The sequence below is a fragment of the Haliotis asinina genome, chromosome 14, assembly GCF_037392515.1.
Source record: "Haliotis asinina isolate JCU_RB_2024 chromosome 14, JCU_Hal_asi_v2, whole genome shotgun sequence".
Lineage (NCBI taxonomy): Eukaryota > Metazoa > Mollusca > Gastropoda > Lepetellida > Haliotidae > Haliotis > Haliotis asinina.
In genome coordinates, this window is record NC_090293.1 from 53,017,879 (window position 1) to 53,033,638 (window position 15,760).

Below are 15,760 nucleotides of genomic sequence, written 5' to 3' on the forward strand. Positions count from 1 at the left end.
GTGCTTGACTGAGCAGAGGACACATGGTGTAGTCTGTCATTATGTCTGTTCATTGTGTCAGTGCAGTGGAAACATCCACTAGTGTGCCAGACTTTAATACCAGGGGTGATTGATGAGTTTTGAGCCTACCACTGAAGGAGTGTGGTACAGATGAAATCATTTGGTGTGGTGATAGAGCAATGAAGCAGAAGCAGAACCAGAAACACAAAAGGTGGAAGTATTCGACGCATTATTTAAGAGAGAGCAAGGTATCGACTGCAGAGGGGGTCACCTAGTAACTGCAAATGGAAAAACAAGAGAAACAAGCTGTGATCAAGTACCTTTTGAAAAAAGGCATGACACCAACTGAGATTTTTGAGGATATGTCATCTACACTAGGGGACGGTGCCCCATCATATGCAACAGTAAAAAGATGGAGGGCAGAATTCAAATGTGGGCGAAAGAGCATTGAAGATGAACCCCATTCTGGCCCAAGGTTTGCGTCTTCTACGCCAGAAATGGTCCAGCAATTCCTGGATAAAGTTATAGATGACCGAAGAGTGACCCAGCGAAAGGTAGCCAACTTAGAGGACATCTCTCAGGAGTGAGGGCATTTCATTCTGACTGATATTTTAGGAATGCACAAGGTTTCTGCTCGATGGGTCTCAAACTTATGTCAGTGGATCAGAAGCACCAAAGAGAGCAGCTCTCCAGGGAGAATCTCAAGCTTTTTTGAAGGTGATCCAGAGACTTTTCTCAAACAATTTGTTACCACGGATGAAACATGGGTCCGTCACTTTGAGCCTGAATCAAAACAACAGTCGAAACAATGGAAACATGTCACATCTCCTACTCCAAAGAAGGCAAAGTCAGTTCCTTCAGCTGGGAAAATCATGGCTTCTGTTTTTTGGGGATTCTGAAGGCATAATCATGGTGGACTGGCTTCCTAAAGGTCGAACTATCACCGGGGTTTACTATGTAGAACTCTTGAAACAGTTGAGAGAAAAGCAAAGCTACACGACGTTGAAAGTTGACAAAATGAGTCCTTTATCACCATGACAATGCTCCAGCTCACACGTAAATGATTGCAGTGGCAAAAATCCATGAAATGGGCTTTGAACGTCTTCCACATCCGCCCTATTCACCTGATTTGGCCCCATCGGACTCTCATCTGTTCCCTCAGCTGAAAAGACATTTAGCGGGAACTTATTTCCAGTTCGATGATGATGTCACTGCAGCCACCATCGCTGGCAAAAGTGTGTAGCCCTGAAAGTGATTATGTTGAGAAATAAACAGGTTTCATATCAAATGGATTATGTTTTCCGTGTTAGGCTCAAAACTCATCAATCACCCCTCATATGTACCTAACACCATCGTACAACATAAATATTGCTCTGTACAGTCATAGTCAACAAGTAAAACAACAGTCTGTTTATTTCTTTTCAGATTGAGGAACATTCGCTACATGTTTAACACAGTGACAGCAATAGTGTTCTGGAGACTCCTGATTGCGAGGTCCGACATCGCTCGCAATGTGTGGTACCTCATTGTTAGTCTTGTGTTCAAGTTTGTCCGATTCTTCCGAATCACAAGCACCATGCAGAAGACATGAGTGGTGGAAACAAATAGACATTTTGTATGCAAGAACAACCCTCATCTAACACTGACAGTTACAGAGAAATCATTTCAATATTATTAGCATCAGTCAGGCATCAGCTTGTATAGAGTCAGCACATCAGTCCATGAAATAACTTAAAGAATTCAGATTCAAAGTATAAGATTTCTTACAGAGTTGTGAAACTGATGATGTGGAATGTTGTTGCAGGACTTGTATGTCCAGGGTATAGATTGGGATAGTGTCAACAGCGCTAGGTATAATGGTTATTTTTAATCTAGAGTTTTTGATGTTATAAATGTATATACAACCGTGAAAGAATCTACTGACGGCCTGGCCTGTCTGTAGTCAGATCTTGGTATGTCATGTTCGGGGATCAGAATTGATGTTATTTTGTTGATACAGGTGATAGCTGAATTTGTCAGCTCTGGGACACTTTTCTTTCCAAATGTTTAATTTCTGTGGGCTTTAACAAATCATGAAGAGGATTTTGCCAGTCTTAGATATTCATTTCTGTTGAAATATATTTTGTAAATGACAAGGTTCAATAACCCTTGAAAGTTGAAAGTTTTGAAGATGTCACCTGTTTGTGTGTGTGTTGATGAATTCATTCCTGTACATTGTATTGTGAATATCCCGTTGTTTGAAAATATTGTAAAAACACAGTATCAATGTAGATATGTACAGACTTTAATGGATTCTTTTATGAAAGTTATGAACAAACACGATATCTTGAACAGCATCTTAGCTTCAGGTGGATGAGACAACTGGAGTCGTCCATCATATGTGGATGTGTTGATGCTTACTCTATCACAAACACAAGGGCAGATTTGTTTTCTTGTACTGAAATGCTGGTTCATCTATTGGCAGGGCTCAACAACCTGGATCATCTGACAAAATGACAGGGCCTGGTTTGTACATTTGTTGCCAAAGCTCAATTACCCTGGCCGTCTCACAATCTGTACAGTTCAAAATTAAGGGCTTGCTGTGGTTGCCTTGAGATTTCATTTCAACAATACCATTGACTCCTTCTGTCGAGTGTCAACAACAGGGTGAAGGGTGAAAGATATGGGCCCCGTTCCCAAAGTCGTGTTAGCACCAATGTGATCACTAATCATACACCAATTTCAGCAGAGACAGTTGAAGTGCTAAGATTACTTTGTGAAGCTTGGCCCAGGGTGAATTGTCAGAGTACTTCTGCTTTGTGGTGTGATAAGATTTGATACAGGCTTCATATAGCTCTGCTTTTTGTTCTAGTCCTGCATGTACGTTGAACTTTGATCAGAGAGAAAACTGATTCAGTTTACCATAGTTAAAATGATTATCATCCAGCGCCCTGCTACTCTGTGATTTTAGTGTTATTTTGATAGCTATTCTCTTTCTCAAACCTTTGGTCTACAATAGTTACCTGTAGGTCAGCCTTGGCCTATGACAGTCCTAGAACTACGGTGGTTGTAACTCCCCTACTCGAACTTCAGCAATGATAGTTGTACCACTAAGATCACATTGTGGACTGGACCCTGGACTTGAGATGCATATTGATGATCATGAATTATACAATGTGTTAGTATCATCCATGGTTCTACACTACACCAACCAGCTGCATGGACTCTGAGTAAAGCAAGCACCTGTCTGTCCTCAGTCATTGTCATCCCAAACATGTTTCATTGAACTATTGTATCAGTTAACCAGTATTCCACGTTTGAGTTGATGGAGCTAGAGGGGAATATTCTTACAAATGCTTATTTAGAGGAATAACCTTCAGAAACTCCCCTGTACTGAAGAAAATTGAGAATATTAATTGGTTGCCAGATTCATTAGTAACTCATTATTGTCAAACTGTTTTTTTAATTGTACAAATTTTATTAGTTTTCAAATTAGTTGGGAATGTTTGATTCCCAGATTTGTTCCAGGTTTGTCTGTACCGATTGTTGGGATTTCAGCACAGCCTTGCACATCAAATCTACATCTCTTTGGCTGGATCTTCACACATTTTGCAGACACAAAAAATGTTAAACTGACCTGGTTAAGTTTGTGGAACTAGACTGTAATGTTTGGATGATGATGAGGTGTGTGTATTTTGGGATGAGGAGTAGACACAGTTGTGAAGTAGGATCATTTGGTTTGCTTCATGTACTGCCCAGTATTTTACCTCTGCATGAGCAACAGACGAAAAACTCTCATATCTGTTTCCATGTACAAATGTCCATATGTTGACAAATGTTTTAGCAAGTTTTTAGGTTCTGTAAATTGACATTACGATATGAAAGTGTTTGTGCAGTTATAACCAGCTATTGTAATTAACCATTGTATCCTGGATTCCGTTTGTTTGTGCGTCAGCAGTGTTCATGTCCTGACGCAAATAGACTCAGAGGAACAAAACAGACAGGTCAGAGGTTATGTGGTGTTTTACATGCTCAAGATACAGTTATTGCAATGTGTACGTGGCTGCCTGTACTCATCTGGATTAATGCCATGTACTGCATCTAGTTACCATGATACATTTCAACGTGGATACATCAGTTCCCAGTTGCATAGAATGATGCTCATGCTGTTGAGCACTGGATTGTCTGGTCCAGACTCGATTATTTACAGACCGCCGCCCTATAGCTGGAATATTGCTGAGTGCGGTGTGAAACTAAACTCACTCATTCAACATGGATAACCCACTCCAACGCACTTTATAGTATGATACATTTTGACATGGATAGCTCACACTGACCCGACCAGTCCTTGTTCTGTCAGCTTTATGCAGAGAAACAAACTGAAACAACATGAGATCAAACCACAGATGTTTCAGTGTTCAGGCAAACATGGTATCCACCAGACAACAACAGCCGCACTCTGTGCCAGGGTTAAGTCATACTAATTCAGTGTGGGTTTTTAGATTGATTCATGGAAAATACACATATATCATGTCTATTTAACCTTGTATGGGATTCGGTCAATTATCTGCTTGTTATCATTTACAGATATTTCTAGTATTTTAATGTTTTAATGTCATATATTATCAAAATATATATCATTTGAATCTAGTGGAAACATTTACTAAATATGTGTCTTATATCAATGATATTCTAAATTTCTGCAATCTTTTCACACAGTGTTTTCAGAACACATCTGTACTGAGAAGATATTTAAGCCCAGTTTTTATTCAGTTCATCACTGAGGTCCCGGTGTAAACGTTTACATACTCACCAGATTCAGAAGTCGCTGTGCATCAGTGAACAGTGTAATGAAGTCGGCATCCCTGTAGATATGTGATCATTGAATGTGTCCTTTTTGGATGTCGGTATGATTTAAAATCCTTATAAACATTTATCTGCATTTATCATATCAGCCTGAGAGGTCAGCAAGATCTCTGTAAGTCGACCATTTTTTTTAATGGCATTATCATCTAAGAATGTGGAGGAAAGAGGTTCATACACCACAGATGCTAGATTTGGATTCCATACCATGAAGAAATCTGTTGAAAAATAGGTGAGCTAGCATTCAACAATGTTTGAAATTTATTACTGCCAGGACACCTGAATTTGTATTTCCAAAAACACATTTTGTTGGGGAAGGGGGGGATTAACCATAAAATCTAAAGATCAAAAAGATGAATAGGTCTGGATTTAAGTTGGAGTAAAGTATCAATGTGGCCCAGTTGAAGTATTGTATTGGATATATGGCAGTGTAAACTTTGTATCGATTCACTGTAGTGACAGCCTATGAATCAACACGTATTAATGAATTGTCACACCAGTAATGAGTATTGTGAGCAGTAACAGGATTGTTGTGAGCCTGTTGCCAGTATAGTATACTTGTCCAAACAGACCTAGACAAGTGGACAAGTGACTACAGTTTGATGCTGCTTTTAGCAATATTCCAGCAATATACTGTCAAGCAGTTAACAACCTGGTCAGTCCTGGAGACTTAATCAGAAAGTAAACCAAGGATCTATAGAGAACTACTGAGCGATGAAAGTACTCTCGTTTAGCATGGTCTTCATTCAGCCACAGATAATCTCACACTGATTTTGTGTTGCTTGTTCTATATATGATCCCTGACATTTTAGTGGAGAATATAAAGATAACAACATGAAATGTCATTAGATAGATTTCACTGAAAGCAATCTAGTCTTCATAAGAAATGTAATCTAAATTAAGGATGTCATGAATTGTGAAACATCATTTTTCTCAACATTGTAGCAGTGTTCCATCATACAGCTTCAACTGACCAATCAGCATCTAGAAGTGCTTAAGTGCACATGCAAATATCAGCAAGTAAATTAATGATCTTTCTTCCCCTGAGAAAATTAGCTGTTTTTGAGATACAGTTTATTGTGCATAATATTACTATGCTGATTTTGCTGTTGCATGTCACAGCATGTAATAATCATGATAATTCACATGCTATTTATTGACAACTGTTTCTATTGTATATATATACTTTATTACTTTGCTTTGATTAACCTATTGTTTCCTATATGTTGTAAATATACCAAACTGCTCAAAATTCTAGATTATCTGTTAAGATCTATTTAAATATTGAGACTTGGATGACGAGACCAAATCCATGAGAGGGGCAAATCTAGAAAAATGGTGGTCTTGGAATCGGCATGTTCATGAGAAATCCAGTGTTTGGGCAGCGATGTTATGAGGCCCTTAATAGGAATTAATAAACTATCGATCCCAAGTAGCCCTCTGCTTGTGTCCATGTGTTAATTATCTGCTTTGTCCATGGTTAGGGCCTTACAAGGGATTTGTATGAAGACTTGGAGATGTTGGCTTAGCATTCCACGATGACCTTGCCCTACTCTCTGTTTCTGCCCGGCCTAGACTGCTTTGTAACTGATCTATTTTCACAACTGAATAAAAGCAGGTTACACTCTATGTTGTGTTAGTTGATATTTCCACCTCGAATACTAGCTGGAGAGTTTCTCTCCAAACAACAGTCAGGAGGAGAGATGGTCTGGTGCTGTTTACAAATGGACGCCCATGTGACAATATTGTACATTGACCTTGGATGCCTTCAGTTCAAATGAAGAAAAGAATAATGCTGCTCAGTATTCCTCAGTCATCAAAAACGATGAAGATCCAGGTTACAATTAGTCCTCAGTCATCAAAAACGATGAAGATCCAGGTTACAATTAGTCCTCAGTCATCAAAAACGATGAAGATCCAGGTTACAATTAGTCCTCAGTCATCAAAAACGATTAAGATCCAGGTTACAATTAGTCCTCAGTCATCAAAAACGATTAAGATCCAGGTTACAATTAGTCCTCAGTCATCAAAAACGATTAAGATCCAGGTTACAATTAGTCCTCAGTCATCAAAGACGATGAAGATCCAGGTTACAATTAGTCCTCAGTCATCAAAAACGATGAAGATCCAGGTTACAATTAGTCCTCAGTCATCAAAAACGATGAAGATCCAGGTTACAATTAGTCCTCAGTCAGGCTCGCTCACTTGGTTGACATGCGTAAGAAATGCGTAACCAAGATACACCTCAGCCGATCAGGCCCAGTGTAGTCACACATTTTACTTCAACTTGGTTGACACTTCATCGTATCCCTGTTGTGTACATCGATGCTCATAATGTAGATCACTGGATTGTCTGGTCCAGACTTGATTATTTACAGGCCGCTGCCATATAGTTCAAATATTGCTGAGTGCCAAGCAAGCAAACCAAACATACCATCCACCAAGATTGATCACAATAGCAAGTTTCAACAAGAAATATTCAACATTTCTGTTAAGGATGGTAGTTGGATGAGCATGAGATTGCTACATTCCCCTTTTTAAAAGGGAGGGTGGACATCATGGCTGGTAATAAAAGACATCAGATAGTACAACGTTCTGATCACTGGCTGTCTGCACCCCAACTGTTTATTTACTGATTGCAGATCTTCATGAGTGGGAGTATTACAGGGTCCAAACTTAACACAACAAACAACATTTTTTTCATTTTTTGAATTAGTGATATTTACACTACTTTCTCACTTCAACTTTATTTAATTATTTATTGTTGTTTCTATGTGGCTCAAACATTGTCAATGCTACTCTTAATTTAAACCTCCCATTCTGAGGACAGAGGTCATCCAATGATAGAGGTTGCTGACACTAAAACAAAGGGAATTACCCTGACACCTTGACATTCACAATACATCACTATACAATAAGTAAACACATAGATCTATAGATCTATAAATGTACAGATCTATGTGTTCAGTTGTGTGGAAAGCTTTAATGCTTTTTTACTCAAAACCTTGTCATAGTCTCAGAGTATCAAAGAAAGAGAAGAAAAAATCTCAACAAAGTGGCATATGCATATGTTCCTTGTAAAAACATTTGATGTAACGGTTAGGCCTTGAAGTGTGTCATTACAGCATGATGGATGGATGGATGGATGGGTGGATGGATGATGGATGGATGGATGGTGCTATCAACCATGTGTTTGTAGGCCCTGACTCAGACTTCTGATAGAAGAATGAACATTATCTGAACATACTGACCTAGGACACACAGCTTGACGACATTATGGTCTACAGCAGGGAACAGGACACATCCTTATGATTCGTTATAATAAATATATTTATTTGACCATACAATAAATATCATGGTTGTAATGGAACAATATGGATGGCTACGACAGGGTGAGTAATGTGATCATTCATTTCGTTCACAACTGCCCCCCTTTCACCTACCTCCTTTCTCCCCATTCAGAGTGATGCAGCCTCTTCCTCCAATCCCCCTGACTCTTCCCTTCATTCATCAATCCACCCTTAGCACCCTTGTCTCCCCACCCCAAGATACAGTCTCACTCCCAACCCAGTTGTGTCTGTATCTCCCCATTCCAGCTGACACCCAAAGTGTTACTCGAAGTTGCTCCCAGAAACAGTCTATGCATGCAGCGTCCTAAGTCTGCCAGCATCATAACTGTGTAACTTTGTCTTTGACTAGAGCAGTGAGAGTCTTCTGTGTGACAGACCTGGAACATAAACAGTTTCTCAATACTGAATAGATACGACATCTTAACATTAAGAATATCAAGACAGGCCAATCAAGAATGCTAAGGTTAGGTGATGAATCATCACAGCAAAGAGTCAAGTAAAGTTTAAGTTCAGTTTGATTAAGTTATCTAATGCTCCCCCGTATTGCACTAGAATATTAGACAATTTCATTAATTTTTTCTGATAAATCTAATAATACTGACACTGCCAACACTGAAAACTGATGAAATCTCTGTAAGGCCAGACCAATTTTGTTCCTTGTTTGACAGACTTTTGTCTGCAGAAAACCAAAAGTCAAGTGGGAATAAGAAATAAAAATAACACCAACAATCAGCGCAATATTCTTTCTAGACACTCAAAGTATTTTACTTCTGGAAGTTTATGAAGTCTTTATGGGGCGGAAAAATAATCTTAAAAAATATTTTCTTGCAAGTTCAATAAAAACATTAGGATTTTATTTTTGAGAAGGGTAAATTCACTTTCAGTTTTTTCCTTATACTTACAAAAATACAGCAGTCAGATCCGTAAAACAAGAAATAAAACTGGCCTGGCCTAACTTAGTGGTACAATATGGTATCTGTTAACAGGTAAACTGTAAAATCACTCAAAGTAATCTGTTCAAAGTATCCACAGGTATGGAAAACAAGAAGACAAAGTCACCAATATCCCCCGCAATGACTAAATACTCTTCATGAATATGTCTACTAGTTATGATGTCAAATATTTTGGTGTGTATATGGCAAAGTGGAAGGAGAGTATTGAAAATTTTTTCTGCTCCAGTATGGATCACTACCACCAAATTCAGTTGAGGCCAAGCATGGAATGGAAGCACAACAAACATTTTATTCAAAATTCCAAAACTACCCAAAAGCACCAGTACACCACAAGACCTATCCATGTGCCAAGTTTGGTGAAGAAACAGTGAACAATCTTAAGGTCCAAAACAGCACAGACCCGCCAAATTCTGTCAAACCCATGCTCATTGCCATGGAAATGCAAAAAAATATTCTGTACTTCAAAGCTTCCAAAAGGCACCAAAACACCACCACACCAATCTATGAGACAAGTTTGGTGAAGAAATATTGAAAGGTTTTACAGTTCTGCTCTGGAAAAGAACCCTACCACCAAATTCAGTCAAAGTCAAGCTTGTTGCCATGGAAATGCAAAAAATACTTTATTCAGAATTACAAAACTACCAAAAGGTATCAGTACACCACCAGATCTATCTATGTGCCAAGTTTAGTGAAGAAATAGTGACACGTTTTCAAGTTCTGGTCCGGAAAAGACAAATGTGCATGGACAGACAGTGCACATTTCAATACCCCCATAAAACATGTTGCGGGGGATACCTAGTATTGATTATTTTCCTTGGACGAACGAATCATCTAAATTTTCCTGTAGATTTATAATGTTTCCTGCATTCATTTGTTCATTCTTTCATGCCGTGAGAGCATCTCCATCTTACCTCATGGCAAAGGTTGGGATGTTGACATCGTATATGATGAAGATCTGATGGTGACCCTCCTGAAGAGCGTAACACTTGTGAGACTCGCACACTACATATGTCTCCATCGCCTGATGGGGGAACTCGGATGGACCTGAACACGCAGTGAGTGAGTGAGACGTTGGGTGGGTAGATGAGTGAGAGACAGTGAGAAAATCTGCACATATGTATTTCATCTCATTTCATAACTTTGTTGTTACAATCTCCCAACTATTTGTCAAGGCCTGTAAGGTGAAACAAACATCTGATTCTTTTATATTTCCTTTATTCATCTGTTATGCCAAATTTTAAACAGCATGTTTAACCTTAGAACAATACTTGTTTTCTTTGCCACTGTACACTGTACAACTGTATTCTGCAATGAGCAAAATTCTATCTAAATGAAAATAATCAAGTTCATGGCCGACAGTCCAGTGATTGACATCATGAGCACTGATTTACCACTGCTTGAATCAAGTCAGTTAGTGAGATCACTTGATCCCATTAGTGACATTATGACAAGCACTGGTCAATGAAGATCATCCTGGATCTTCAAGCAGGAAAGAAATGTTTCACCTTTTGTGCTGTTTTCAATGGTTGCTGAGAGGTAGGTTCCGATGACTTTCTTGTAGAAGGCCCGCAGGATCTCACGCTTTCTGTCTGGGGAGAGGATTCTGTCTGTAAGGTAATCACACATCCTTTAGGATACTACAAGGAAAAAATGCATGACGAAAAGTAAAACTTCAAGACAACAGGTTAAACTGTTAGACAATGGGTTAAACCATGTGACAATTGGTTAAACTGTTGGACAAAAGGTTAATCTGCAAGGTAATATTACCAATTGCGTGACAACAGGCTCAACATCTAGATCCTATTACATGCAGGAGGACAAGCTCAATTTTTTAAAAAAAACAAACAAATAAACAAAACAAACTCATGCTGTTGTGCTGTAGCTCACCTGATTAGCTGACAGTGGTTGTGTGCTAAAGACAGGTTCAAACACTGATATTCAAATATTTTCTCCATTAATACAAAGAACCAACAATTAATTGTATATATCAGTCTTTTATGATTAAGATACATTTTGAAAGAATTAAGTTAAAAACTCAAAGGTTAAAACAGTAGTCAAAATGAAAAGTGTTCCCCTGCTACTAAATCATCTATTAAGTTTTGTTACATTTAAACAAATATGACTAAGTAATTCTTAGCAGTTGGCAGGGAAAAGCATGCATGGAAGACATATTCTAAATATTAAAAAACAGTGAAAAATAGGATGAATTTTGTAAATAGCTTTTCCTATATGGTTACCATGTTGGCCATCTTTAAAATTTGATTCAAACAGATTGCATCCAAAGGTAAGACAAAAGGACTACGATTTGAGGCCAGTACCAACTGAGATATCTATCTGGTATATTATCCTATTTTTCCAATGTATTCAACTATTACCCCGCATCAGGTACTGGGTGTCTACTCTAAAAAGCATCTTGATATGTAAATGGATGTCTGACCTGGAGGTTTTGACCGGTCTCCAACCAGGAAGTCCACACTACACAGACATCGGTGGGATTCCGTGTTGACCACAATGAACCTGAAACAACCATAGCTTACTCAGACTAAGGCTCAATGACACACATTCAGGGGAAGTCTCTCTCATGTAGCATCTGTCTTCTCGTCTGTCTTCTCATCTGTCTTCCTATGGAGAAGCACTCTGTGAGCAGTATCATAGTCATATCGTGGTCAGTCACCCTCATGCTGCATGACTCAATATCCAGGGAGGTGAGGTATCATTCCTGTGGTCAGTCTAGAAGCAGGGTATAGTGTTGACAGGACATGTGTCATAATGAGGCAGTCTTGGAACCACATTAACCTGGCACAACCAAGGGAGGGAACTCTTGACAGTGAATACCAGTACTAAGAGAACAAAAGTGACGCAATATACTCTAGATAACATGTAAGGCCAAAACACAGAGACACACAGACGCACACGCACACACATATGCACATTTAGCAGTACTTCACAACTGCTCTACATGGGTCAGAAGTCAACAACTGTTTTTTGCAGGGATATTTCATTTTCTCATTTTTGTTTGTGGAATGACATGAAAAGAAAAATCATAAAACTGATATTTGTTTCATAATATAGTCCTAGTTAGCACCCTTTCCATCAATTTCTTCAAGGACTTTTCTTAGTACAAAAACCAGGTTAAAACAAGCAATGTGTTGGGTTTCTTTAACGCTATTTAAAACAGAATTCCTGTTCCATCACAGCAAGTGACCTTTCTGTCAGAGGAAAACCATTAATGATGCCGTCACAGATGTGTATGACATCGCCATGGTTACAGGTACGCACTGTCAAACCTGGAGACTTAATCTTGGCTAAATGTTATTCTACACCATGAACATAGAATTGTCTGATGGATACACCAAGAGCCAGCAGCATCAAACATGGTGTACAAGACACTTTCACTCTCTGTGACAAGCTTTGATTATATGTATGACAACTGCTGACATAAGAGATGAGCCAAGTCACTATGTGAATACTGATGTCCTACCCGAGGATGTTGTGGTCAAGCCCCAGGGTGGGTGGATAGTTCCGTGGGTGGTGGTTCCTCAGAGCCTTCAGGGTGTCCTGCCCGGCCCTCCAGAACCTGTTCACCTGGAAGAACAACAGAAGCCCTTAATGAGTGTGAGTGTGGAACTACATCAGTCATATCATGTGTCAGTCTTCTGTGTCAGTACATCCCAATTCAACCATTACAATCCCAGAATAACCAGCTACTTGTCATGCCTATAGTTTATCACACCAAAACTCCATGCTTCCATAACTTGTTCCCACTCCAATAATTTATGATCATAATCACAAAAAACTAAAATGTTTACAATGGCATAAGTGAGATAATATCGGAATCATCTGGATACATGTAAATTACAAAATATATAAGTTAAAGTATGAGGGGAGACAACTGGTGTACCTCTTGTGAAAGTTCTGTGAGTGAGGGAGTTGGGCCCGTCAAGATGCAGACTTCAACGTGTTTCAGCAACTGGAACGTCAGGAGGCGATGTGGAACCTGTAACATTGGCAACAGATACATAACAACAAACAATATTGTCATATATATCATAGAGCGCATTATTATTACCCAGAGAGCAGCATCATATGATATATGAGATATGATATAACCTGACAGGTGAAAGGTGTATTATCAAATAGGTAAAATTGTTGAATATGCAATATAATCATGCACACAAACATATTTGCTCTGTCAACTATAACACAATCTGTACTAGACAAAATGAATTAAAAAAAAACAAACAAAAAAACAAAACAAAACAAAACAAAACAAAAACAAATAGTGTAGGCAGACTTACTGTAAAGGAAGAAGACAGACTTACTCTTGAAGAAGAAGACATATTACTGTAGAGGAAGAAAACAGACTCAATCTGGAGGAGGAAGATAGACTTGCTGTAAAGGAGGAACATAGACTTACTGTAGAAGAGAAAGATTGACATACTGTGGAAGAGGAAGGCAGACGTACCGTAGAGATGACACAGACGTAATGCAGAGGAGGAACACTGACTGTGTACAGGAGGAACATAGACTTACTGTAGTGGAGGAAGACAGACGTACTGTAGAGGAGGAACACTGTGTACAGGAGGAACATAGACTTACTGTAGTGGAGGCAGACAGACGTACTGTAGAGGAGGAACAGTGACTGTGAACAGGAGGAACACAGACTTACTGTAGTGGAGGAAGACAGACTTACTGTAGAGGAGGAATACTGACTGTGAAGAGGAGGAACATAAACTTACTATACAGGAGGAAGACAGACTTACTGTAGGGGAGGAACACTGACTGTGTAAAGGAAGAACATAGACTTGCTATACAGGAGGAAGACAGACTTACTGTACAGGAGGAACATAGACTTACTGTAGTGGAGGAACACTGACTGCGTAGAGGAGGAATATAGACTTCCTGTAGTGGAGGAAGACAGACTTACTGTAGAGGAGGAACACTGTGTAGAGGAGGAACATAGACTTACTATACAGGAGGAAGACAGACTTACTGTAGTGGAGGAACACTGACTCTGTAGAGGAGGAACATAGACTTACTGTAGTGGAGGAAGACAGACATACTGTAGAGGAGGAACACTGACTGTGTAGAGGATGAACACAGACTTACTGTTGAGGAGGAAGACAGATGTACTGTAGAGGAGGAACACTGTGTAAAGGAGGAATATAGACTTACTATACAGGAGGAAGACAGACTTACTGTAGAGGAGGAACACTGACTGTGTAGAGGAGGAACATAGACTAACTGTAGTGGAGGAAGACAGATGGACTGTAGAGGAGGAACACTGACCGTGTAAAGGAGGAATATAGGCTTACTATACAGGAGGAAGACAGATGTACTGTAGTGGAGGAACACTGACTGTGTAAAGGATGAATATAGACTTACTATACAGGAGGAAGACAGACTTACTGTAGAGGAGGAACACTGACTGTGTAAAGGAAGAATATAGACTTACTATACAGGAGGAAGACAGACTTACTGTACAGGAGGAACATAGACTTACTGTAGTGGAGGAACACTGACTGCGTAGAGAGGGAATATAGACTTCCTGTAGTGGAGGAAGACAGACTTACTGTAGAGGAGGAACACTGTGTAGAGGAGGAACATAGACGTACTATACAGGAGGAAGACAGACTTACTGTAGGGGAGGAACACTGACTGTGAACAGGAGGAACACAGACTTACTGTAGTGGAGGAAGACAGACATACTGTAGAGGAGGAACACTGACTGTGTAGAGGATGAACACAGACTTACTATACAGGAGGAAGACAGACGTACTGTAGAGGAGGAACACTGACTGTGTAGAGGAGGAACATAGACTTACTGTAGTGGAGGAAGACAGATGTATTGTAGAGGAGGAACACTGACTGTGTAAAGGAGGAATATAGACTTACTATACAGGAGGAAGACAGACTTACTGTAGAGGAGGAACACTGACCGTGTAAAGGAGGAATATAGGCTTACTATACAGGAGGAAGACAGACATACTGTAGAGGAGGAACACTGACTGTGTAGAGGAGGAACATAGACTTACTGTAGTGGAGGAAGACAGATGTACTGTAGAGGAGGAACAATGACTGTGTAAAGGAGGAATATAGACTTACTATAGAGGAGGAAGACAGACTTACTGTAGAGGAGGAACACTGACTGTGTAGAGGAGGAACATAGACTTACTGTAGAGGAGGAAGACAGACTTATTGTAGAGGAGGAACACTGACTGTGTAGAGGAGGAATATTGACTTACTATACAGGAGAAAGACAGACTTACTGTAGAGGAGGAACACTGACTGTGTAAAGGAAGAATATAGACTTACTATACAGGAGGAAGACAGACTTACTGTACAGGAGGAACATAGACTTACTGTAGTGGAGGAACACTGACTGCGTAGAGGAGGAATATAGACTTCCTGTAGTGGAGGAAGACAGACTTACTGTAGAGGAGGAACACTGTGTAGAGGAGGAACATAGACTTACTATACAGGAGAAGACAGACTTACTGTAGTGGAGGAACACTGACCGTGTAAAAGAGGAATATAGGCTTACTATACAGGAGGAAGACAGACATACTGTAGAGGAGGAACACTGACTGTGTAGAGGAGGAATATAGACTTACT

The 15,760-nt window shown here is 39.5% G+C and overlaps 2 protein-coding genes across 2 annotated transcripts in view; one reads left to right on the forward strand and one right to left on the reverse strand.

The window, feature by feature from the left end:
* Positions 1-6,471, forward strand: part of LOC137260940 (fatty acyl-CoA reductase 1-like) — a 37,501-nt gene extending 31,030 nt beyond the window's left edge. Inside the window, exon 13 of the mRNA XM_067798508.1 lies at positions 1,426-6,471. Coding sequence (XP_067654609.1) covers positions 1,426-1,591 — 166 coding nt within the window. The 3' untranslated portion in view covers positions 1,592-6,471. The remainder of the gene's footprint in view (positions 1-1,425) is intronic.
* A 967-nt stretch (positions 6,472-7,438) lies between these two features.
* The window catches only part of LOC137261119 (protein fuzzy homolog), a 114,376-nt gene continuing 106,054 nt past the window's right edge, over positions 7,439-15,760 (reverse strand). Inside the window, exons 6-11 of the mRNA XM_067798811.1 lie at positions 13,047-13,142; positions 12,627-12,730; positions 11,583-11,662; positions 10,651-10,752; positions 10,057-10,189; positions 7,439-8,569 (exon numbers count right to left, since the gene is read on the reverse strand). Coding sequence (XP_067654912.1) covers positions 8,512-8,569; positions 10,057-10,189; positions 10,651-10,752; positions 11,583-11,662; positions 12,627-12,730; positions 13,047-13,142 — 573 coding nt within the window. The 3' untranslated portion in view covers positions 7,439-8,511. The remainder of the gene's footprint in view (positions 8,570-10,056; positions 10,190-10,650; positions 10,753-11,582; positions 11,663-12,626; positions 12,731-13,046; positions 13,143-15,760) is intronic.